The sequence below is a fragment of the Lissotriton vulgaris genome, chromosome 7 (genome assembly GCF_964263255.1).
Source record: "Lissotriton vulgaris chromosome 7, aLisVul1.2, whole genome shotgun sequence".
Taxonomy (NCBI): Eukaryota; Metazoa; Chordata; class Amphibia; order Caudata; family Salamandridae; genus Lissotriton; species Lissotriton vulgaris.
The window spans coordinates 488,694,611-488,721,136 of record NC_141695.1 but is presented as its reverse complement, the minus strand read 5'-3'; the positions used below and the strand labels follow the sequence as shown (position 1 = coordinate 488,721,136).

The 26,526-nt window shown below is 46.5% G+C and overlaps 1 protein-coding gene across 1 annotated transcript; it reads right to left on the bottom strand.

Annotated features, from left to right (window-relative positions):
- Positions 1 to 4,167: 4,167 nt before the first annotated feature.
- On the bottom strand, positions 4,168 to 11,340 carry LOC147701927 (uncharacterized). Its single transcript, XM_086929390.1, has 3 exons — positions 11,061 to 11,340; positions 8,358 to 8,417; positions 4,168 to 4,544 (listed from the first exon to the last, which is right to left on the bottom strand). Exons 1-3 carry the CDS (start codon positions 11,338 to 11,340, stop codon positions 4,168 to 4,170), a joined length of 717 nt encoding a protein of 238 aa, XP_086785516.1.
- Positions 11,341 to 26,526: the final 15,186 nt, after the last annotated feature.

Sequence of the window (26,526 nt, the reverse complement as noted above, 5' to 3'; positions counted from 1 at the left end):
GTGATGCTGTATAGAGGCCTTTGCATCCTTGACTTTCACGAGCACAATACCCGTGCTGTTCTTGTGACCGGCAGGGGCTTCTTTCTCTTCATCTGCTGAACTGATCTTTCTCTGACCTTTTATGCACACAAGAGGCATGTGCACTCGCATGGAAGCCCCGCCCCAAATCCGCGGATCCGCAAATCCGCAAAATCCGCGGATTTTGCGGATCCACGATCCGCAAATCCGCAAAATCCGCGAATCGTGGATCCGCAAAATCCGCCCATGCTTAGCCAACACTACTAACAGATTTGCACATTTTTTTATAGTGGATGCTGCATCAACTGCACAACAACTGGATGACAACATTGTTTCAGATGATATGGAAGAAAATCCTCCTAACATTGACACTGACACACATGAGGTGGAAAGAAGCACCATACGGTCCCCCACACCCCCTCGACAGTGTGACAACGATATGGTTGCTGCTGAAGTCGAAATTTTAACACCACCACCACCTGTACCGTCCTCAACCAACATTATTAATGAGTGGCAGAACACACAACGTGAGTTCCAAAGAACTGCTGTAAGTGTTCAGCGGGAACTCCTCAGTGAGGTACATGTGGCATTGCCAAGTATCGCTACCATCCTGCGATCCATACTACAAAGTATCAAGCCAGATTTGGCAAACATTGCCACTGATGAAGCCACCTCCACACAAACACCAGGATTATCACAATCTTTGTCAAACATTTCCAAGATCATGAGTGAGAGGCATAGCCCAGCACCTGCAAGATATTGTGAACCAAATGAGAGACATGCAGCAACGTCAAGACCTCTTCCTGTCAGCCATGACAGCTTTTCATGCAGACTTGCTGACGGTCATCAAAAACCACCAAATGATGCTGAATGAACAAAGGGATAATTTCAACTCGAGGGAACATGTGTACCCTCAAGCATCCTCTGGCATAGCTGGTGGTAGCAGTAGCACAACATGCCCTGCAGTTACTCAACAAAGTGAAGACTCTGAGGATGAATTTGCCATAAAAATACAAAGGAAGAGAGGACTGTAAATTACAATTGCACACAGGTGTCCCTGGACAACACATTAAGCATTTCACAGAGGAGAACAATGTCTGACATTACACACCTGTCTCCAAAAAAGTGTCACACATCAATTTTTTTTGCATGAAACACTCAACCAATACACATTCTGAAATTAAGAATGTATAATTCACAATGTCATCCCTCAAATAAAATGTCGTTGGATAAACACTGTCAAACTTGTTAACAAGTTCTTCATCACCACCTGTGTGTCTATAACACTGTTCAATTGTGTCAAGTGTGTAACATTGAATGATTGTACTGTGTACATTGTCTGCTGAGAGAAGTAGACACATGTGGAAGAGAGATTGAAAAATTTGCAAAAGGTCTTTCACTGTGAGAATAATCTTGTAATGTTAAACTTTATGGTGACATATGTAGACAAAAATAGCAGTTATTTCATAATGTACAGCTGGGTATTGCAAAAACTCCTTTGCAAACCCATTAATTGGCCCATATACAAGTGCATGTTGCATTCATGTGCTCTACCCTTTGGTAATGCTACAACATTGGTCATGTGCCTGTGTAGGCACCATAGTGCCACTACTCATGGTAGCCTGAGTAATACATGGAATAAGAGTAGAACATGAATGTTCACCATCACCACACAAGAAGTGTCACAACTGGCTGTTCACCCAAACCAAACATGCTGTACACTGAAGCACAACCTCTTACACAATGAAATGTGTAGTAGGCAAACGTGATCAATGTGCCACTCTCTGTAACCCCTAGTGTGCTGCACCATGCAGATGGAATAGCAGGATGAAGATCTCATTGTAAAGCTTGCTATCTGTCTAGTGCCTGGGTTTAGTGGAGTCAACACACACAGTAACTCATATGTAATGATACATTCTCAAATACAATATTGCAATGAAAATGCTAGACTGACAAGGGCAGCATTGGTTGAGGGATGTATGTTGGCAGTGGTCTCAGTTGATATCTGTGCTGTGTTCCACACATCCATCAAACACATTACACTACCAATGTTACACTACGCAGGCATAGTGGACATAGCACTGGACAGGTCCAACTGTTTCTTACCTGCCACAACCTTTCATTTAATGCACACACTCTTCAACCACCATGTTTCACTAACATAAACTGGTTGTATAACAGGGTGCAATTCTCACAACAACACCATTTAAATCATATTTGAAAACATTAGCTGCAATGTGTGTGATGTGATGGATGAAAGTATTGTTACACACACTTGTAAGCTTCACTCTGAAATCACTGTGTGCAGGATGCACATTAGCTCAGGATAGAATTTTGCAGGTGGTGCAGGGTGGCTCACTGCCAACTGCACCAGGTCAATGCTAGTAAGTCTACATAATTTGACCTTGTTTGATGTACTAGCCCCTAGACTGCTGTTAATCTATTGTTAGGCCAGGGATCTTTGAGTATTGCAAGCCTCTGCTAGAGAGGCAGGGATCGGCCCCCTACTTAAGCTGGGGATGGCCTCTTAGGACCACTCACTAGATTGCACATTGTCCATGCTCATGATGGATTTATAATGATTGATCTGTATACTGTCCACTTGACTCCTCTTGCATATTGTGCCTTACATTCATCCAGGTCAGGCATGATTTATTTCCACCCGTAATACTGCTGGCAATGTATGGCACTTGTTAAGAATTCAGGGAGAGACCTACGATGAGGAGAGGATGGCAGTGATCCTCTAAGTGGATGTTTCAAAAGTTATTTGTGGCCTCATCTATTTTGAATAATGAGGGCCTTAGGACTTGGGGAGGGTCATCTGAGATGCAAAGAGAGGTTGTATTCATAGGCAAGCACAAGGGTGGGGGTTGGGCGGTGGTCTCCTTGTGAAATCCAGTGGGACAGGGTACTCGGAAGGGTTGTCCCTTGTCCATGCTGTTGTTTCCTTTTGACATAGAACCGTTGTCACCATGCATATCATATCACTGTATGCTGAGGATCTGTAGATGTAATTGATGGATGCGGAGTATGCCTTGGAAGGGGTGCGTTAGTTGCAATGTAGCTGAGCTCCACCCCACTGCACAATACTGAATGACTACAGGATAAGTGCTGGATATTCCTCTATCACTTTGGCTGAGCGGTGTGAGGAGGTGGCAGACATGACCTCACAATCTCCTTTCAAATTAGAAGTGCAGACCTAAGTGATTTCCCCATATACCTTGGCCCAATGAACTTGCTGCCCTGGTGAGTGATAGCGGTGACAACATTCCTGGGAAATGTGTTCTGAGGCACCGTATGTATTCCGGGGGACATGGTCAACACTGGCAAGGCGGTAGAGTTTGTTTTGGAAAATGAGGGGAGAGACCCGAAAAACATGGTTTGAGGCCACCTGCTTGAAGTTCTAATGTATGCACAAAGCTGCCTGCCATCTTGGACATGATTTGACATCAGAGGGATTGCCAGCACATGTACTCACAGATGGAGCTTAAACATAGCAAAATATAATAATGACATGCACTCCAACATGAAACTGTATCCATTCAATGTGTCCACTTACTCACACTTATAACATAGTAAATGCTGTACGTAAAAGAAGAGATCACAAAGTATGTAAGTAGAAAATTTAAATAACATTTACTTCACAAACACACTTTCTAAAATATGTACATTACTATAAAATTTTCTAAAGTCATAAAAAAACCTAACACTATCTATACTATCTAAACTTAACCTAACCTACCTTATCTTAACCTATCTAACTTACATTACTATGCCCTAACTTACTTAGCCTAAAATAAACAATGTTGACGCAGGACAAGTAAACATCAGCCCCCACCCCCCTTAACACATAAATGTACAATAGACATACACATACTTATCCTAAACATAAACTACATACTAATCTAATCAAACCACAAATATACATTTTTTTTTTTAAAACACATATGACACATCTAAGAAAACCCACCCACCCAAAATGTAAATGTAAAACCCAGCAAGAACGTACGGAAAATAAAGATATAGAAAAAGAAAACCTAACTAACTACCTAATCTAACTATGTACAGCTATATAAAATACTAAAACCAACAGTGAAATAACATTGTAGTGTAAAAAAAAACATTGTCCACACATTGTCCACATAGTCCTTAAATCATGGAGATTATTTGCTCTAAGGTCTGTTGAACCCTGTCTATTTTTTGCTCCAATGAAGAAATTTTTCCCTCCAAACTCTTGATCTTCTTCCCCATGGCTGCAAACAAAGTGGGATCAACTGTTGCAGCGGTGCCTGCAACGGATGTTGATGGTTGTGGTGCAGCAGCACCACCTGCATTACTTGAACCAATAAGTACTTGTCCATCAGTTGAACTTTTGTGGGTTGGTGACTTAATTATCCAGGTTTTTGCCAACTTTCTCTTGTGATATTGGCGACCGGACCACCGAAATCCCTTGGCCACTGCCAGGATATGTCCATAGCGAGCTTTCCTTATGCAGAAAGCTCGCTCCTCCTCCGCATTCATGTTAACTGTATGAAAAGAGGGAACATGTGTAAGGCAAGCAGTACATGATGGACATCAGCATGACATAAGTTGTACAATCAAAAGAGTGAATGGAAAGTGTCCTGAAAAGATGACCAACACTTGTGTGATGACACACTGCAAAATTGTCATCTAGCATATGCAACCAAACTTACATGACCACGGGCCGCTAGGTGGTGCACAAGTGGAATGACTGCCATTAAATGACACACCAGCAGCTGGCCACATACATACTGTCAGGTATGACAGATGTGCTTGTCTGCTCATGCGGGGGCTTGGTATCCCACGCTGGTTTATGTTGTACTATCTTGTCTTAGGTTTTTATATTGCAAAAGATACTTGTGAGGGTATCATAGCGCCATGCATCCTTGAGGGGAAGGAATGCAAGTTGTGAGGATGGGAGAGATCACATTGGGTGAGGCATGGACACATTGTAATGGAAGAGCATGCAGTCTTAAGTCCAAGGTATATGTGGGACAATATAAAGCAGAATACACAGGAGGTGCACGTTGTTAAGGGTCAAATCTCCATGTGGGATATAAATGTAAGCATATGAAAGGCAGAGCAGATAGGTATGTGTACACACTGTCTCATCTCATTTGGATTCATATAGTGGCCGCTGATTCATATAGTGGCCAGTTACAGGTTTAGGAAGCAGAGGCACAGGCTTTCTTTGAACACCGTGTACGAGGAGCAAGTGTACTCTCTTGGCAGGGATATCATGGTTGGGGAAGTCCAGTGCGCTGTAAATGAAGTGGGCCTGAACAAAACCCCTGGGGGCTGATGGTCTCACCATCAAGTTTGACTTGGGTAATGTCAACATTCTTGCAACTCTGATGCTATTGATGTTTATGGAGGCTGGCCAACTGGGGATGCTGCTGTCTACGACTAGGGAAGCTATTATAATCCCTTTGCTCATACTGTGGAAAGCCCAAAGTGAGTTCTCTGGGTACTGTCCCCTAACCATGCTTACCATGGATGATGTGATGACAAATCTCATCCTGTCCGCCCGAGTATTCCCGCACACGTTACACTTGGTACACCCTGATCAGGCTGGTTTCACCCCTACCAGCAATATGGCCGTTAGTCTATGGAAGTTGATATAAATGTTGACCACAGACCATGTGGTGGACTATTGTGCGGAGGTCCTTTATTGGATATAGCTAAGTCATTTGATTGCTCAGAGTGGCCCTACTTCTTTGCTGTTAGGAGGGTTTTTGGGCTGGGAGAGGGAAGTGTCCACTGGATTGTAAATTTGTATTTGTCAGGCATCCCCACAGTAAAGGTGTGAATAATCATGTCCTCCTCATACCCAGTAGGGCAAGAGGGTTGCCTGCACTCCCCTCAGTTATTTGCTCTGGCTGTAGAAACATGAGCAACTTGTGCTCAATTGTGTAGGTTGGTTTGTGGCCTGAGGCTCCCTGATCACACGCACTTTGTCTCACTGCATGCGGATGACCTTTTGTTCTTTCCAGTGGACGATGGGGAGGCATTGGAGGGGGTGCGTGCTCTCCAACACAGGTTTGGACACATCTCTCTTACTGGGGGACGCTTGTTTACCATACCCAGGAAGAACAAAGTGATGTGAATATTGTATGAGTTATGAGAGTGCTTTGGAGTAGCATGCAATTCTGGTGAACGTTGCCACGGTTGTAGGTGGGCCGAGCGGCATTGGTGACGATGGTGGCACTTTCCTGTCTGTTGTACGAGTACCATACATTGCTGGTGTGCATAGAATTCTGTTCTATGTTGACCGTTATTCTTAAGGAAACTGGACGTGGAAGGGTGGAGTTGGAGACCCTGATGCAGCACAGGGCAGAGGGGGGAATTGCTTGCCCAGATTTTTATTTGTACTTATTGTCAATTCCGTTGAAGGGGCTCACCCATGCAGTGGCACAGGAGATAATGGAAGCTGAATCTCAATTTGAACCAGAGGTGGCACGGCACGTCTTATCCTTTGTGATATTTTCACACAAGATAAGGATGGATTCATTGACTGAGGACAAATTGACTCTGAGACTTTGTTGTAAAAGGTACCATGGCAAGATAGGAGTGCAATGCCCTCATGCCCCAGAGGTACCACTGGTCATGTGTACGCCACTTCCACATGTGGGAGATTGGTCGGCCCCTGCAACATGGATGGAGCTTGGCCTGTAGGGAGTGGTATTCCGGAATAGCAAAGGAGTTCTCCTGTAAAAGGACAAACTGCAGGAGACATTTGGACTGTCACGGGGTCATTACTTAATCCATACGCCCTTGGTTACTGCCATTCAGAGTGACGGTGGGACGGGCCTGTTTGATCCACCAGTGAATGCTGCATGGCAATATGTAAGGATTGGTGTGTGTACGATCAAGGCAGTAACCTGTTCATATTGGCAAATAATTTAGGTTGAAGAATGTGTGCCTTATGCACATGTTGTGGTATTGAATGTATTTGTTCACTTATTGTGAGGACATTTTCACAGTTTTAAAGCATATTACGGAACGAAAAATTAATCTGGATAAAGGAACATGTCTGTAACATTTGTGTACCCACACTAGCAGAACAAAATTGACACGCAAGTTCCTGGACTAGGGGTTGGTTTTGGCCAACAGATAAATTGCGTACCTTCAGCAGATCCTGGTGTGGGCCAGTGTCATTACACGGAGGGCTGCTATGCTTACATGGGCGAGGAGTGAGAGTGTGATTTTGATGCAGCATGCAAAAATATCACACACTGAAAAGGCACTAGATGCACCGTGGGCATGTTAAGTTTCGCTTTCATAACTAAGGGCCAGATTTATGATGCCGTTGCGCCGCAATTGCGTCATTTTATTTGACATAACTGCAGCACAAACAATGCGCCCTATTTACAACGTGACACATCTAGGAGATGCGTCACGTTGGAGAGCCCTGCGCCATAAGGAGGCGTGCCTGCGCAGGTGGGGGCGTTTCTGCGCAGGAAAGCCTCCTGAAAGTGGCTGATTGAAATCTATGAGATTTCACTCAGTCACTTTCTGGCCAATGCTGCGTCAAAACCCTGCGCCTGCTTGAAGCAGGCGTAGGTCTTGATGCAGCATTGTGTAGATGGGGCACCCCCAAGCCTTGCTGGAGCTGCGTTGCGCTTGCGACGCAACTCCAGCAATTCGCCACCTTTCCGGCACAGATCCGTCACACATCTGTGCCGTTTGTGGCCCATGGTGCGCCGCAATGTTAATGCGGCGCACCATGGGTGGCGGAGCTGTGGCGCACTATGGCGCACATTAACTGGCGCATCCCTGGGGATGCAACAGTGAACATAAATCTCCCCCTTACTGATTTGTTGTTCGACGTGTCTCGTAATACAGTGATTGTGAACAAACCTAGAAAGCCATGTGCTTCCACAGTACAGCATATTGTGAGCTTACACACACACTGCAACCCTGGTACCACAGCCTGTAATATCTTTTTCACACAACACATTCACTAACCACATGTAGTGAGCACTGTGTTCAGCATGCCTTACTGTACAGATGTACGTGTAAAGATTTTGCAATTTCATGTTGGATTCTGCTCCCTCAGTGTCAAAAAGAAATAGGCATTGACTGTAACTTTGTTCCTAGGGGAATGGGCTGTCTGGCACTTATGTGGCTTTCATTTTGTCCATGCCTGATTCAACATCTTTCACAAACACTCACAAAATGTTACATTTAGTTTGAGGGTGTCTGCAAAGATTTGATACAACTGGATGCAGTGAGCATGCCATAGTTGGGCACATACAGAGTGCAGCTTGCTTCCACACACATTACTTCAATCTCAAGGAATTGATACATATACTCACTGGTTGCATTGGGGTCCTCAAAACGGTCAATCTCCCCCTGCGTGTATGGCGGTGGACCACCTACAAAACATGTGCAAATATGTACATTAATGCATGACATCCAAAATTTGATATATTGTAACATCCAAATTGTACTGTAACACATGCATGTCATTTCTAGTCTATTACTACCATTTGACTTTTCCTACAAAATTTACCAAGAAAATGTACATGGACACAGGTAATGCATGATGACCTCCACATGAGTGTACATTGTTTGACCATGTTTTACAACTCACCCCCCGTGTAAACAGCTCCCCTTCTGATGCAAATACCCCTGTGGTCCTGCCCACTTGGCCCCATTCCCCAGCCCCAGCATCCAGCCTCCCAGCTGCTTTGCCGTCCCAGCTACCATTGTAATGGCATTAGGTGGGTGGCGGAAGGCGCGCATAAGGCAAGCCCGTATGCACATGTCTGGAGGGTGGCCAGCATCAGAAACCATGGACCACGCAAACGCCACAAGAGCAGACTCCACAGCGACACCAGCAGCCTCCACATACTCATGGCAGGCCAAAAGCACAACACTTTGAAGGACACCCTGAAACGGTCCCACGGACCATGCTTGGGCCACACATGCAGGTTCACCTGTGAGTGGACCACCAAATGTCCAAGGACTGAACACACACACCTCCACAGCATACTCCACAACACCTGCTCTGCTACCTTACACGCTGTTCTGCTCTTGGATCTGCCAGACACCTCTGCCCCAGATGTGGCCTTCAAGACTGACACCCTGTGGAACAACTCCTTGCCCAACAACATTCCTATAGCCATCCCGGACGTATAGAAGATCACCTGCACGGATTGTCCCAATGGAAACCGAGTTGGAATAGGTATCGTAAACAAGTACACCATCAAGTTTGGTAGCCATGTAGACAACACCCTCCACACTGGCAAACACATGCACTTGCAGATCCACAACAACAACAACCTCACCCTCAGAGGGGCACTCATTGACACACACCCTGGATCCCAGGCTTAATGTAGTGACTCCATTGGCAACCTTGCAAGCAGCCATGCACTTGCCTTCATGGAATAAATCATCCTTGTGGACTTGAACTTCCACCTTTAGAACAATTATGACGCCAACCCTGCCACCCTGATACACAACCTACCGAAACTTGGCCTCAGACAACTCCTCACAACACCCATCCACACCCCCAGCCACACGCTGTACCACATCTTCTCTACAGGCACTACCTATACTCTTGGGCACATCTGCTACCTGCGTGAATGTTTCCACAATACAATGCAGTCCATGATGAACAGAATACATATTGCCTACTTGACTATTGAAATGTACATGCATTCATGTTTGTGATGGATATTTTTGAACATTATACTGTATTCAAAATTGTAAAAGGCAATACAGAGAATACAATAAGATCATTTAAAAAATATAAGTACACATCAGTGCATTTGTTCATCCATGGTGTGCTGCATTGTAAATCATAGGCACCAATGGTGGGTGATCAGCCGCGCTACATACGTGGGGAATCAATAATAAAGGCCTTTTGCCAGTGGTGCGTCACTTTTTCCCCTTTTCAATGTAACGCAACAGTGTTGCAAGGTGTTCATGGAAGAGGCCCGTGGTACATCCCTGCTGATATGCAGGGATGCCCCAATATATGTAAGTGTTCCCCTTAATGTCTGTGATACGTCACAACCCTGTGTGAAATTACAGGAGGCGTGAGGGTTTGCCTTCAGCATTACGTCATCCGAGTATCATTTGAAACACAACTCCACAATTGCTCCACCATGACATCACAGTATTTCACACACATTGTTGAAAAATGTTCCCCCGGGATGCAGCTTACCAAGTAAAACACAATTGGGGTGGACCAGGGAGGGAAATGAGTGTTGCATGTGTGATGATGCATCCATGCATATTTCAAAAGATGCACCACAACACATTTATCAACATACAATGGCATTGGTTGTGATTTACTAGCCCCCTGCACCACAAGTACGTCAGATTTTGGAACGTACTGGTGGTGCAGGGTGGTCCTACATATTTAGAAGGAGAGGAAAACCCACCCTGCGTGACTTCACCTCTCCTTGTAAATACAGCCCCTTCGCACGCAGCACTGTGCGTGGAAGGGGTGTTCCATGGATGTTGCTGTGGATGTTCACAGGCAACACCTATGGAGTGAGACACATTTACATTATTTTTGAAAGATGGTAAAGCTGGAGTTGCGTAGGAATGCTACGCCACCCTAGAGGTGGGGTAGTGAGGCACATTGATAAATGCTTACATATCTCCATGTGTGCTCCACTTTCAATGCATGCTGCATTTCAAAGCACTCATTGAAAGTGGAAAAAGTGCTTTCATTTTTTTTTGTGCTGCATCTTGGCCCTTACTGTACTTACAATTTTCTCCCCATGGCGCAGGCATCCTTGCATCATGGTGCAAGGGTGCCTGCATCAGTGCATGGCTACAGTTAGTGCATGAGCGCAGGGGGATGCACAGACACACAACATATGATTCTCAATATGTTGCATGTCTGTGCTTTCAGAAGTAACGCAGCACAGCGCAGAAATAAGATTTGCGTTACCTTCTTGCAAATTTGAGACATACTTTGTATAATTTTGAACATTGCAACCTTTTACATATCTGTACATTAGTGAGAATGACAACATGAGTAAGAATAGAAATGTACTCACCGGTTGGGCCTCTGACATCCACTCCCAGATGATCCAGGACATCACCCTCCCGGCTGACGGTGTCCTGCCACCGGTGCTTTATCCGGTGTACTGTCCGCTCTACCGAGTACAATTGTTGAAGGTGTTGCTGGACGAGGATCCATCTTCCTCTCCGCTCCAGTGTGGGGTAGCCTTGGCTCCCACGGCCACCCATGCTCACCATTCTTGGGAGATAGTGCTGTACCAACCACAATAGCCCACCAAATTCACTGTCACTTAGGTTCTTAGACCTCGCAGACATAGTGTGCAATGTAATTTTTTTCAAATATAAAATTATTTCAGAGACCAAAGGAAACTTAACTGAGTGCTAAGAAATAAAAACCCAACCCCTATTAAAATACTAACTACCCCTATTGACACACACCCCTTGACACAAAATACAAATAGACACACAAGACTAACAATAGACAGACCTAATAAGTACCAAAAACACACAAAACTGACAAAAAGACACAGGGAAACACAACTCTCAGTCTCAACTCTTCCAAACACCTCCTACACCAAGCACACACCCAAAGAGACTAACCGAAAGTGAAAGAAAAATCAACTTCCTGGTTTGGAAGAATCTAGAATGATGACATCACTTCCTGCCGGAGTTGCGGCACGTTTTTATGATTTGCAACACGCATTTGACGATGCGTTATTATTTCAATAGCTAGGTAAAGAATTCCAGCACATGCGTCACGTTTTCATATTTTAAGTGTCGCATCGTACGTTACCATGCATTTACAATTATGAATGCGGGACATTTGTCATAGTGCGATACATTTTGTGGAGATGCGACACGTTTTAGGTGATTTGCAATATTTTGATGGTAGATGCAGCACTTTTACTGTAGCTTGCTATTAGTTACATTTGTGGTGATGCCACACATTTGTTTCATTGAGACAATTTATGTAACAATGCGACACTTATCTTGTATTTGAGTGACTCTTCTAAAAAATTGAGTGAATGTTCAATTTTAGTGACTCTTGCCAAGTTAGAGAGACTCTTTATACAATGTTGACTATACATCAGTGCTTGTGTGTGTAGATGTCACAGTTTACTGGAGTGGTCACTTTGATGCAGAATGAGGTCGGACAGTGCAGGCTTGTGTATAGACACGTTTTATGCTACCTTGCTGTGGACTGCCATGAGGAGCGCCAGTCCAGTGACCATTTTGTCCATACGTTGCTCCAGCGCTTCCCTGGACGCCTTCATTAAGACCCCAAGAAGGTCCAGGCTGGCGTCTTGTGTATTTTGTCATATAGGCGGTACATAGTCCATGCTGGAGGAGGCCAGCAGATATTCCGACCCTGTGGATTGGACGTCTGCATTGGCGCCATATTCTTGACCTTAGTCTGGTTCCTGCCCATAGCCCTCGTGTGCAGGGCGGCGATTGTACTGTTGCAGTGGCCCTCACTCTTCTCCGGCGTCAGGATATGCTTTTGACTCCTGCTGTTGGCGTGCAGATTATGGACGCGGCCCTATCAGTGGCGCTTGTGAAAATGTCAAAGCAGGAGTTTGCTGCTTGTCACGGTCACATTTGCACCCAGCATTATACTGCCCGGTGACCCTTATGGATATGCTACTGTGGTGTCTCTGTTAGGCTGGTAGTGAGATAGTGCCCTCTAAGCGCTCCTATGTCCATTAATTACCTCACCCAAGGGGCCCTCGTGTATGCGTAAGGCGTTCAGAGAACAAGTGCAAAGCCTGTTGTGTCTCAGTGCGCCCCATGCATTAGGTCGTGCACTTACATCATGGTCTCAGGTTTTCTGTAGTGTGCAGGACCCACCTCGTAGACGCCAGCAACACTGTGCCACGTTTTGTTTCCCTGGATGCACTGCAAGCTACTGCTTCCTTTCTTCTTCTACTTCGACATTGCCCACATGGGGAAATGTTAGAGGGCAGCAGCAATATGGGGCCTGCCACATCGGTCCACTCTATAACATGTGTGTCCTTAGCCTATCAAACACTGGGTTCTTGGGCAGGATTCGGGAGATACACCCACCGCAGGGCTCCCAATCAGGGTTTGTGTGCAGAGCCCGCTGCAGGCTGGTCTCCAAATCTTCATTCAGCAGGTCAGGCATGCATTCTCCGTGCCCCAATTTTCAAGGCGCCTACCCCAGGGGACCTCGGAATATCGGCTCCGATGGCCCTAGGGGTTGTGTCCCTCCGGTCCGCTCTGGCTGTCAGCGCTCCTCCAGCTATCTCACCACCCTAGGTTCCTCCCGGCCGCGCAGCTGCCAATCAGAGCCGCACTGCGTGGCTGCGTCGCAAGTGCCTGCAATCGGCTGGCCTCATCATCGCTGGCTTACTCCACCACTCAAGGCCGCAGCTTTTGCTCATGTTCCAGGCTGCACAGGCGCAAGTAAGCGTGTCCGTTCGCCAGCAGCTTACAAGATCCACAGATGGTGGTCGGGAGGTTTCCCAGTCTTCCGTTGCACGCAGAGATTGTTTGCGCAATCGTGGAACATGGGATAGTCAGGATATGTAGCTTGTTTGCCGGGCATTGGACGGAGCTGTTCTGAAGGACGTACGCCATGCTGGGCTTGTGTCCACCCCCCCCTCAAGTAAGCAGTTAGATGGGCCAGACTGCCGCTGATACGGACCCAGCTTACGGCTTTTGCCGGTGCACCATTGTAAACTTATACCAAAGACACCGGAGGTGAGATTGACCTTGGAGTAGGTCGAGATCCCATCGGTGCACTGTTGTTGCCTCGTTGAACAGAAGATGCGCAGCATTCTTGTGATGCTGGGAACTCGAGGTGAGTGTGACAGTGTGGTCTGCTGGTCCCCAGCAGTTGTGGATACCTCCAGGGGCGCATCGGCCTGTGTGTGTGGAAGAAGCAGTGTGGTGGAGAAGACCAGCTGTATTGCAGAGGACCCCCAGAAATAGCTTTGTGGGGCAGCACAGCACAATTGCACGTGCTACAACATTCAGCCTCGTCCCTGGCCGGGAACACGCAAGGGACCAACAGACGGAAATGCTTAGCTGCCTCAAGTGGACGCAGTCCTACATGGTGACCCAGGGTGCCAGCGGATATCACATGCGGGAGACACAGGTTCCACACCATTACCCCAGTACTGATCCCTGTAGCTACAGTTGAAGAGTAGGGCAATCTATTGGTAGACCTTAACAGGTTGCAATAAAGCAGCAAGGGACACAAAGGTGATGACAGTGCTCCAGCTCTTTTGGCTGGGACCAGTATTGAGGGGTTTCTGTGGGCCCTGCCACCAGGCGGACATTGGAGTTGCAAGTGCTGGTGGCCCAACATAATCACGGAGGCCCACCTGCGCAGATGGTGGGTGCACTGTAGCTGACCTTCACTTCCGAACTGTGTCCTAGCTGATGGACTAAGATTTGCACAATCATCAGCACATCTGGGTAACTCACCAGATGACTAAGTGAGTAGCTAGCGAGATTGATCTCTGACCATTATCCCTGATTGGTGTTGGTCCAATGGACTGGGCAGGTGCAGGCAATTCCCACCTGCCATTTGGATGCGCTGGCATTGTAGGATACATTCTTTTCAGCGGTAATGCAGGAAGGTATGGTGCGTTACTTTGACCATGATGAGGTGACGGCATCGTGCAGGGGCCCTTGAATGGGATGCTTTAGAGGCGGTGATCAGAGGAGTTTTTATCTCCTCCACAGCAGGGTCTCTGACAACTCTTGCTGAAGGATTTTGGGGAGAGCGAGGATCAGTTACGACATGTAGAGCCGGCCAGCCATGCTGCTTCAATGTGTGTGGCAGGGTATACTCAGACATGATTCCCTTGCTCACTGCACCATCAGGATTCAAGCAAGCCGGGCCGACGACGGCTGAAATGCCAGAAACCGGTCCCCGGAAGCTTGTCTCCTTTCTGGTGAAGAATTGGCTTGGTAGTTTGGTCTGCCCTGTTCCCATGATGCACTGGGCCAGGGACAGACTAATTTGCATATAGCTAGGTTCTGAGCTGGGATAGTGCAGTGAGCTAAATAACGGTGATGGATCAAGCCCTGATCTTTGGACTGGGTAAGAGTGGTCTGCTTAATTCAGACATTCTGTTCATCACCACCCCCTTTTCTGAATCGATTTTGGCCACTATAGGTGTGGCAGGGTATACTCAGACATGAGTCCCTTGCTCACTGCACCATCAGGATTCAAGCAAGCCGGGCCGACGAAGGCAGAAATGCCAGAAACCGGTCCCCGGACGCTTGTCTCCTTTCTGGTGAAGAATTGGCTTGGTAGTTTGGTCTGCCCTGTTCCCATGATGCACTGGGCCAGGGACAGACTAATTTGCATATAGCCAGGTTCTGAGCTGGGATGGTGCAGTGAGCTAAATAACGGTGATGGATCAAGCCCTGATCTTTGGACTGGGTAAGAGTGGTCTGCTTAATCAGCCACTCAGTTTATCACCACCCCCTTTTCTGAATCGTTTTTGTCCACTATAGGTGTGGCAGGGTATACTCAGACATGAGTCCCTTGCTCACTGCACCATCAGGATTCAAGCAAGCCGGGCCGACGACGGCTGAAATGCCAGAAACCGGTCCCCGGAAGCTTGTCTCCTTTCTGGTGAAGAATTGGCTTGGTAGTTTGGTCTGCCCTGTTCCCATGATGCACTGGGCCAGGGACAGACTAATTTGCATTTAGTCAGGTTCTGAGCTGGGATGGTGCAGTGAGCTAAATAACGGTGATGGATCAAGCCCTGATCTTTGGTCTGGGTAAGAGTGGTCTGCTTAATTCAGACACTCTGTTCATCACCACCCCCTTTTCTGAATCGTTTTTGGCCACTATAGGTGTGGCAGGGTATACTCAGACATGAGTCCCTTGCTCACTGCACCATCAGGATTCAAGCAAGCCGGGCCGACGACGGCTGCAATGCCAGAAACCGGTCCCCAGAAGCTTGTCTCCTTTCTGGTGAAGAATTAGCTTGGTAGTTTGGTCTGCCCTGTTCCCATGATGCACTGGGCCAGGGACAGACTAATTTGCATACAGCCAGGTTCTGAGCTGGGATGGTGCAGTGAGCTAAATAACAGTGATGGATCAAACCCTGATCTTTGGACTGGGTAAGAGTGGTCTGCTTAATTCAGACACTCTGTTCATCACCACCCCCTTTTCTGAATCGTTTTTGGCCACTATAGGTGTGGCAGGGTATACTCAGACATGAATCCCTTGCTCACTGCACCATCAGGATTCAAGCAAGCCGGGCCGACGACGGCTGAAATGCTAGAAACAGGTCCCCGGAAGCTTGTCTCCTTTCTGGTGAAGAATTGGCTTGGTAGTTTGGTCTGCCCTGTTCCCATGATGCACTGGGCCAGGGACAGACTAATTTGCATATAGCCAGGTTCCGAGCTGGGATGGTGCAGTGAGCTAAATAACGGTGATGGATCAAGCCCTGATCTTTGGACTGGGTAAGAGTGGTCTGCTTAATTCAGACACTCTGTTCATCACCACCCCCTTTTCTGAATCAATGTATGACGAGGCGGCTTTGGCTGCACGTGAAGACGTCCCTGTACAAATGGAGATACTCCGCTGTTTTGTTCATAAAGAATTCCTCATTTAGGCTCACGCTGAGCATGATGAGGTGGGCTCCCTGTTGGCCTGGTTGGGTAATCCTGCCGCCCGCTATTCTCTCCCTGTGTACTTTGGAGGCCCGTTTGGTATGTTCCCATGAAGTAGATCATGGTAATTCTTCACTTATTTTGACCCCCTCTATAGGAACGCAATGGCAGACAGACCTGCGGACCTTGTTGATTTGCAAGCCGCTGCTCAACTGCCACGCATAGATCAGCAACTGGAAGATTGCTTAGGAGGAGAGATGACAGAGTGTGATATTCGTACATCAATGAAAAATATGTATTTACATTGAGCCCCTGGTGCAGACGGTATAGCAATCAAGTTTGACGCAACATATGCTGAAATATTGCCACCACAGTTGCAAGCTATTTACAGGGAATCTTGGGACAAGAGTGCATTACCTGCAACTGCCCAAGAGGCACTAATGATCTTCTAACTTAGATTTCAAAGGACAAGTACTGACTTTCACAGAAATCCAGGAACACATCAACCTCCACAGAGGACAATTATGTCTAAATATGCAGTTTTGTGAAGTGTTGAAAAACTGTCTTGACCAATAGATACTGAACCTTCCATGCACCCGGTCATTCACATGTGAGTATAGATGTTCACCAAGCAGCATTTCCTTTATTGTGTAATTCAACCATGCCATTCCTTGATGAATACTCCCTTACACCCCACCAGGTGATGGTAACACAAACTTCCAGACACATATTTGCTAATCATATGGGCTGTACAGTTCAAAGAATTAAAAAATGATGTTCCTACGTTAATTTTCATTTAGAAATTTATTTGACATAATTACAAACTCAAGTATGATTATTCATGAAAAAATTGTGACACAATGTGTGTGCGGCGTCTTATCCCTGCTGCAGTGTTGCAGATGTTTTGGCCTTCTGCTTGACCTCCATCACCATCATCCATTTCATCAGGGTGTTGGTCCTCTTCGTCCCAAGGGACATTTGTTTTGACACATATGTATGTACCATTTTACAGACTGTTTCTGGGGAATATAGTAGCCTTCCACCAGACACATCAAGGCAACGGAACCTGGATTTCAGCATGCCAAAGCTTCTCTCTACAATGTTTCCGTGTCCTACAATGGGCATGGTTGTATGCCCTTTGAGGTTCCGTCTGTGGGTTGGCAAATGGAGTCATCATCCACGTCTGTAGACCATATCCTTGATCAGCTGCAAGTAAATGTAAATATCTTACTTTAGTGTTACTTCTGCATACATAGCATGTTTTGTACAAATGCTTTGTGAAGTTTGTAATGGTGAATTCATTTGTGGTCAATTGCATGTTGTGTTAGATGTTGCTGATCAACTTTGCATGCCCCTGACACTACTTGTTTTTTTTGGACACACTGTCAGTGCAGCGCACTGCACCATATAACTATGTACTGACAAAGACCCCCGGGTGGATTTTTATTTCATTGTTACTTAGAATCATTTACACACAGCACTTTCCTTACAGAAGCAGCGGTCCTCTTACTACTCAATTAAAAAGGGACTCCATAGAGCCAAACTCCGTTACGCCCTGCTGTTTATGCACGCCTCAAAGTGATCAACGACAACAAAACTCACTTCTTTGACAGCCCCACGGACGTGGAGGAGTGGCTGTAAGTGATGGACATCAAGGGGGACCTAAACACAAACCAGGACTCATCGGCCAGCAGATCCAAGGAAGGAGCGGACCACGCATAGAACAGGTCAGGGGCACGTGGTGCAGAACCAAAACGGCATAAACCTTCTGCTCATCAACAGAAACAAGGACAGGACGATGCTGTTGCAATGGTGTGCTCCTTCAGAGAGGAACGTGGACAAATTAATACGGACACCGAAGACAGCACTGTACATTCAGACTCGGAATGCAGTATGGTGCTGTTCCCGACTGTGACACCCAGAGCAGCTGATAAACTTCTGGACAATGCCCATGAATAACTACTGATATGGATGCGATCTGAGACGTGAGGTCCAACTGGTATCCTTTGCTTTATTGTACACTGAATGCACGGCCAGGCCATGGAAAGGAAAGGGATCCTATAGACGGGGTGCATGAACGTGTTTACACACTGATTATGTAAAACTGAGTTAAACTAGTTCTACCCTCTATGTACTATCCCTGACGTGTGAACCTCACACACCCCACGCCCCTATATATCACAGGAATGTAACACTGTAAAAGCCTGGATAGTGTCACCCCTTCCAAGAAACGGACAGCAGCAATGGATGTTTCAGCGATGATTCTCCCAGCCGCACCGTAGAGCCAACGGCGTGGATAAGTATGGCCTATTGGATATGGCTGTAGCGTAGCCGACCCCCCAAGAGCGTATGCACGGCAAATTGTTTGATTACGTTTTCCAGTTTTATGTTCAGCACAGCAAGGTTCCGAGGCTGCGCCTCCAGAGTTGGGGACTGAGGAAAGGAGGGAACCATCTTCTGGCTAACACGGACAATGTACATACTGCAATACGAAATGTTGTCTCCTATGATATCTATTTGTATATGGCTGAAGAGAAAGGTAAGTATAGGCTGGTTACGTGGAATGTGAGAGGGCTAGGGGCGATACAGAAACGGCATACAGTACACGCCTTCTTGCTTCACCAGCAAGCACACATAGTATTCCTGCATGAATCCCACCTGACACAGTCCGAGGCACACACATTAGGCAAGAAATGGTTGGGCACCGTATTTTCAACAACGTACTCTGGCTTCTCCAGGGGGGCCACAATATGGGTGCCCTATGGTACCCCTTTCTTAGAGCTGGAAATGAAAGTGGACGACCAAGGGCGCTACATTTTGGTAAAGGGCACACTAGACGCTATTATGATAGTCCTGGGTAGTATTTATGCCCCTAAGTTCGACCAGGACAGATTCCTTACTACTGTTAGCCAAGCTTTGGCAGATTGGATAGATATCCCATGAATTTGGGGGGAGATTGGAACATGATACTAGATGTAGATCTGGATAGATCGCACCCTCCCCTCCAGGCAACTGGGGTACATAAACTATCAGACTCATTTGGCACATGCCTCCAGGGATGGGGACTGATGGACGTGTGGCGGACACTAGACCCACCACACAAAGAATACTCATACTACTCCCCACTATATAACCTACACACCCGCCTACACAGATTCGTTTGCAACAACTCCCTGACTGCAAAATGTACGTCCTCAGCCTACCTTGCAAAAACATTTTTGGACCACAGACCGCTAACGCTAGATCTACACTGGGGACACGTACCCTCACCAGTACCCACCCAGTACCCTCACCAGTACCCACCTGGAGGCTCAACCCCAAATTGCTTGAGGACAGCCCATTTTGCACTCACATTGAGGACACTGTAACCGAGTACTTTAGAGAAGACTGGGACTCTGCGTCCTCAAAGTTGGTAGTGTCGGATGCAATGGAGGTTGTGGTAAGGGGAGCCACGATTGGTCGGCTAGTGGGAGCTAGACAAGAAAGTCCTACAAAAGTATCTGTGAGGTAGAAAGCCATCTGAGGGAGCTTGAGACCGTGGTGGTAACAGACCCGGGGCGCAAAGACAACTTACAACTGTGTAACATTGAACATGCAGAAATTCTGGAAAATTTAAGGGTTATGGACTATTAAGATTATTTGAGACAACAGCAGGCGGAGGCAGACAGGTCCGGAGCACTGTTAGCTCGCTTGATCCGAGATACCCCTGAGACCCCAGTAATTTCGAGCGTCCGGGTTGAAACGGGCAGGCAGGTAAACACGCAGTTGGAGATGAACACTGTGTTCAAGACCCACCTAGAGAGACTCTATGGCCCTCCCTCTGCAGATACTAGGGATGCCATGATAGACTTGCTAGATGAATTGACGATTCCAACCGTGACCCAGGAGATCCAGACGTCCCTAGCAACACCCATAACACAACCGGAAATAAAAATTGCCATTCACACACAGAACCGGGAGAAGACTCCGGGTATGGATGGCCTGCCTGGAGAGTTTTACCAAACTTACTCCGACACATTGGCACCTGTCTTGGAAAATAATTAAAAAACTGTTTATGAAGTTGGCGACTATGCAGGCCTTAGTCATCTCCATCCCAAAGCCCGGCAGAGACACCCTTGATGTGGGAAATTTTAGACCCCTGTCCATGCTCTCCTTGGAGTATGAAATACTTAGCAAAGCTATCACCTTACAAATACAAGCCCATCTCCCTGGCATGATCCACACAGATCAATGTGGCTTTCTCCCGGAGAGAAGTACTTCCAAAAATACGAGCCAACTCCACGTCCTCATGACGACCACCCCACAGGGACTGGCGCACGCTGGCTGCATGGCCCTGGACCTCCGACAAGCATTTGAGTCCCTGACATGGGACTTCATGTTTGAATTCTTAAGTCGCTTCGGCTTCCGAAAATGCCATGATAAAATGGATTCGTCTACTGTACAGGAACCCAACAGCTACATCACGCACAGGCAGGCACAGTTCAAACAGTTATGACGTCCACAGGGGCACCCGACAGGGGTGCCCGCTGTCACCGTTACTGTTCGTACCCACACTAGAACCCCTAGCAATTGCACTCCACACTAGCGCAGCAGAGGTGGGCATTCTAGTTGTAGAGACCCATATTTCGATCTCCATATATGCCGACGATATAATGGTGTTCCTCCAAAATCTGCAGGGTGACCATACAAACCTACCAACCATCTTTACGCATTTTGAAAGAATTTCTGGCTTGGCTGTAAACCCAGGAAAATCACTGTGCTTCTTTTTCCAAGACGGTGTGCGACCTACCCATATACAGTTTGGCACACACGAGATCCAGGTAGCTGCAACTACGTTTCAATACCTCGGTATTAACGTATACCAGAGCCCGGGAGACCAGATTGAGGGCAATGTGCGGCAAGCAATCAACGGCCTCCAAAGTAGCGTGACCTTTTGTACATCCATGCCCCTTTCTGTAATGGCTTTCTCAAACATGGTCCTCCTCCCCAGAATACTGTAGTACTTAGTTAAGTTGCCAGTCCTACTCCCACAACAAATTTTTGACACACTAAACACGTTAGTGATGATTCTCATTTGGGGGACAGGGAGACGACAGATCAGTCTCAAGAAGTTACAGATGAACACCAGACAAGGAGGCCAAGGTGTACCAGACCTACGATGCTACTATAATGCTAGCCACCTACAATGGCTGATGAAATGGGTGGCGGGTAGAAATCTCCACAAGATCGCTTTCACGGTGAACAGATTGGCACGCGGGTACCTTCAATTCCTTTTACTACCTACTGCCAGGATTCCCAGGGACTGCCACCCCCTACTGCATGTAGCTCTGAGATGTTGGTGGACAGCATTAAATTACACTGCAGGAACCACTCCTTACGCAGACAACATCCCCCTGCTTAGACTCCCGACTCCACAAGGGAACCTGACACAATGCAGATTACTGCCCTGGACAGATGCTGGGATGGACAGAGTAGGAGATTTGTTTGGGGACAACACCCTACTAGACCATGCTACCTTCCTACAATCCACAGGGGCCCGCAATGACTGTATGTTGTACACGCCTCAGTGACCCACTATGTAAGACGCACCTGGGCTCCACAACGCACCAAGCCAAACCAACACGAAGTGGTGCAAATCCTCCACTATATGGTGACGGGTGGACACCTAGTAAAGTGGGTGTATGTGGGCATTAGGGAACATGCATGTTTGCACCTCACCACACTCAGGGAGGCTTGGATAGCAGACACAGGGGAGGCCATAACAGACGGCAAATGGACTATCATCCTGGCCCACCCTAGGAGGGTGTCCAGGAACGTGAAATTCTATGTATACAGGCCATGGTTTTGCATAGAGCTAATCTCACTCCCCAAAGGCTACACAGCATGTTTCCTGCCACTCCCCACAATTACCCTAGATGTCATGAGGATGACGCAAATATTCTTCACATACTATGGGCATGCCCAAGACTACGCAACTACTTGGGGGGAGATCACAAACACAATATACACTGTAAGAGTTCAGCAGATCCCTGAAGGTGCACTACCCTGCCTGATAGGTAACAGTACAAGATCCAAGACCTGTAAGGCACAACTGAAATTTGTAGACCTGGCCCTCTTGTTGGCACTCCAAGCACTCAACATGAGATGGAAGTCGCACAGACCCACTAATGTATTTGTATGGCAGTCTGATATGTTGAAGTAGGCCAAAGCAGAGACTGCGGCACTGCGTAGGGAGGAAGAGAAAGGACTACGTATATACCCTATTGCGCAGGACTGAGAACAAATGTTAATAGAGTTGTGAGATATAGACTCATAAATAGCACAAGGAGATACTGACTGATCACACAAGTGCTATGTGTTGTGCCTGCACGAGCAGCTACCTGGCCTGGATACAACGGTAGCCATGCCTATCGACTGAAGCATCCTCTTGCGAACAATCAAAGCTGATATATCCAACTTACAGACTATGGGCCTCATGTATGAAGGCCTTGCGCCACTGGTACGTCACTTTTTCCCATTTTGAAAGTGACACACCGGCGGCGCAAGACCTTCATAAATAACGCCCCATATGTAAAAAATATAGCCAGAAGACAGGGAAGGAGAGGGAAGGGTTGCGGTAACAGTTTATATGCAGGCAATACTGTACTTCAAATGCAAACCATAAGTGTTATGATGTTGAGCCCCTGCTGCATCAAAACCCTGTGGCAGATTAAAGCAGGCATACGGCTTGGGGCAGCATTGGAACAATGAGGCCACCACAGAGCATTGCTGGAGCTACGTCACACTTGCATCGCAACTCCAGCAGAGCCCCACTGTTACAGGCCAGATGCATGAGACATCTGGGCAGAATTGGCACCATGGTGCATCACATTGTAATGGCAGGGCATCATGGGTGGTGGAGATCCTGTGCACATTTACTGCTGCATCTCTTCAGATTAGCAGGGATGATCCACTAATTGTAATTCTGGCCCATGAAGTGAAAGTAAATGTTTCCTTCAAAACAAATTATATGTGTCACCCAAAAATAATTGTACATGCATTTCTTACAAAGCACTGCACATTTCTATATTTAGTTTGTGTTAGTTGGCATGGGACATTTTGACATTGACTTGCGCATCCCTACATACCAACAAAGATGCACCAGTTACTCTGCACCACCCTTCAACAAACATTTATGCACAGCATTTACAATGCAGCACACCATGATGGAATGACTTGACTGATGTGTGAGGAATCTGTGCCATGACAGTGGTACATTGCTGAAATGTAATTGCAACCGCAACACAGCAACAAAAAATGCTCTGGGGGGGCATGATTGTTACAATGCAACCTCAGTCCTTTCACCTGCTTAAAGCAGGCACAGGATTTGCCTCAACATTCGCACTAAAGTGAGCACATGCAATCCAGTGGAATTGACTCAGCCACTTTTATGGGACATCCCTGTGCAATACCCCCCCAACCCCCACCCACATTGACTTCTTACATCATGGTGACATGCCGACATGTGGTGTGGCAAAGTGCAAAGTATTACTGCATAGTATACTTATATGTTCAACAAATTTGGCTTACCTACTAGGAGCCCATTGCCATATTGTCCATTCTGAAAACGGTCATTAATGATGCAATTTCTGAATATGTACGCATCATGGACACTCCCTGGATACTTTGCCAGTACATTGATATATAGTCCACGATGGTCCACAATGGCTTGCACATTAATGGAGTGGGTATGCTTCCGATTTCTATATAGGTGTTCTGTTGCAGCAGGTGGTACAAACTGGACATGTGTGCAGTCTATTGCTCCTAGCACATGTGGAAATCCAGCAATGGCATAGAAGCCCTGTTTGATGTCCATCTGCTGCTGGTGGGTGCTTGGGAAATGGATGTACTGTGGCGTTAGATCAATAATTGCATCCAAAACTGATGGCAGGAAGGCGGAGAAAGAAGCCTGTGAAACCCCTGCCCATGTAGCTGCTGTTGTTTGGAATGATCCAGACGCCAACATGTGCAATACTGCGAGTAGCTTTGTCATTGGTGGGATGTTGTTACCCCTTTCATTTTCTGACAGCAACTGCGGTTTGATCTGCCGCAAGAGGGTCAAAATGGAGACTTTCTTGAGGGGTACAGTTTAATGATTTGCTCATTGCGTAATCCAGCCAGTGTGGTCCTCACACGGAAAACGCGCTCCTTTCTCCTGCGCTGCCTTGGGACTAATGGTGGTAGATGAGGTTGTGGTAGTACCTGTGCAGGTGGTTCTCCAACTCCCAATTGCAAAATTAAGAGATCCATATTTCTTCAGACTGTGAAAAAATACTCTGCAACACTTCAGACAGACTTGCGATATTTTCTGCACGTGGGTTTTTTGTGGCGTAGGCTTGCGAGCGTTTTTTCTGATTTTGCGTGACGCATTTTGTAGATGCGTCAACGTGACGGAATGTCGTAAATATGGATGCGACGGAAATGCGTGTCTTTGTACGTGGGAACGCCTACCTTGCATATATTTATTCTTACGTGACGCAGCCAAATCTTGCGCAGTTTGATGTCGTCGCATCTCACGTTGCGTGACGCATTCTCATCGATGCGTCACCTTGTTGATCTGCTGCAACAAAAAAAACCACAATGCGTCATGATAAGTGATGCATCGGTGGCGCAAGTCCGTCATAAATCTGCCCCTATCTGTTTAAGCCTAATTGGGTTTTGTACTTTAGGAGAGTGTCCTATTCACGTCTCTTAACTGTTGTACTCTTTACTGTGAAACATATGAATGTGCAGTTTAATGCTTTTACTCTTCAGAGAAAGAGTTTTGCTGCTCATAATTATAATGCACGTAGTAGGATTGTGTGCGTATGTTCCTGCACCAGTAAGATTAGAACGACTTGCGCATTCTATGCCATGTCTCTGTACTGATTGTATCAAGCAATATAAAATCAACTGAGAGCAGCTCTGTCGGCCATAAATCGGATTGACTGCTCCCTCAGTGCAGAGAAAAATTGGCGTTTGTTATTGGAGTACGGGTAATTGCAGTGTGACGGCAGGAGGAGTGAGTGAATATTTAGTGCTCTGGGCCTGGTTACAGCTCCCCCATACCCTGACTGTGAGCTTGCTTTCTCTGGTGAAAGATAAAGCTAAAAACACTGTATTTTAAAATAAGGCAGCGCAGACAGGGCTGTGGTACTCTGTTCTCCAAGCCGTGCTAGCTGTACCACATGAATGTGGTTAAACTCCAGTGCCTTTGGTTTGTGCGACTGGTAATAATACCTCTACAATATATATCTTTATACTGACTCTGGGCTAGTCATAGTGCTTTTTTTAAACTTTAAGACATGCTGTTGTGTAACATGTCTAAAAAAACATTGACAGAACCAATAGATTTCGCAGAGACGAAACATATTGTTTTTGCCACTGCTTGTTTTCTAAGCGCTCAAAACGCTTGAAGCTATAGGAATACAGGCAGAAGATTTTGAAGTCTATTCTACAGATTTGGGGGCTGCTATTGATTATGGAAAATTGGCCAATCTAGATAATAAAACAGATAATGAAAATGACAGTGCCATTGACAGGTAAGCAGTCGAAACTGCCATGTTTTCCCACAACAGCAAAAACATCCTTGTCTTCTTTCTTGAAAGGTATACCATGATATGTTTTTTACAAATCACTTTCTTTGTGCCTTTTTTGTAAGCCAAACTGAAGTAACCGAAAGTAAAAAGCAAATGCGTTTCCATGCTGGGTAGTGTCAGGAACTTGTAGTAGAACTCATTGCTTTTTTGCCAGGACACAGGCGCCAATACCGCCGAGCAAGAAGAGAGATGGAGAACAGAAGAGTGGTGCTTCTGAAAATCCTTGAGGAGCTGACAGAAGCCAAACTCTGTACCTTTCGCTTCCATGTTCAGTCTCATATCC

What these genes read in the sequence shown, in the direction of transcription:
- LOC147701927 (XM_086929390.1), bottom strand. Translation starts at nt 11,340, where the DNA reads ATGTCTGCGAGGTCTAAGAACCTAAGTGACAGTGAATTTGGTGGGCTA. An exon ending in GGATGTCAGAGGCCCAACCG is followed by an intron (nt 8,418 to 11,060) that starts GTGAGTACATTT and finishes CATGTTTTGTAG; the next exon opens with GTGGTCCACCGCCATACACG. An exon ending in TGAGGACCCCAATGCAACCA is followed by an intron (nt 4,545 to 8,357) that starts GTGAGTATATGT and finishes CTTTTCATACAG; the next exon opens with TTAACATGAATGCGGAGGAG.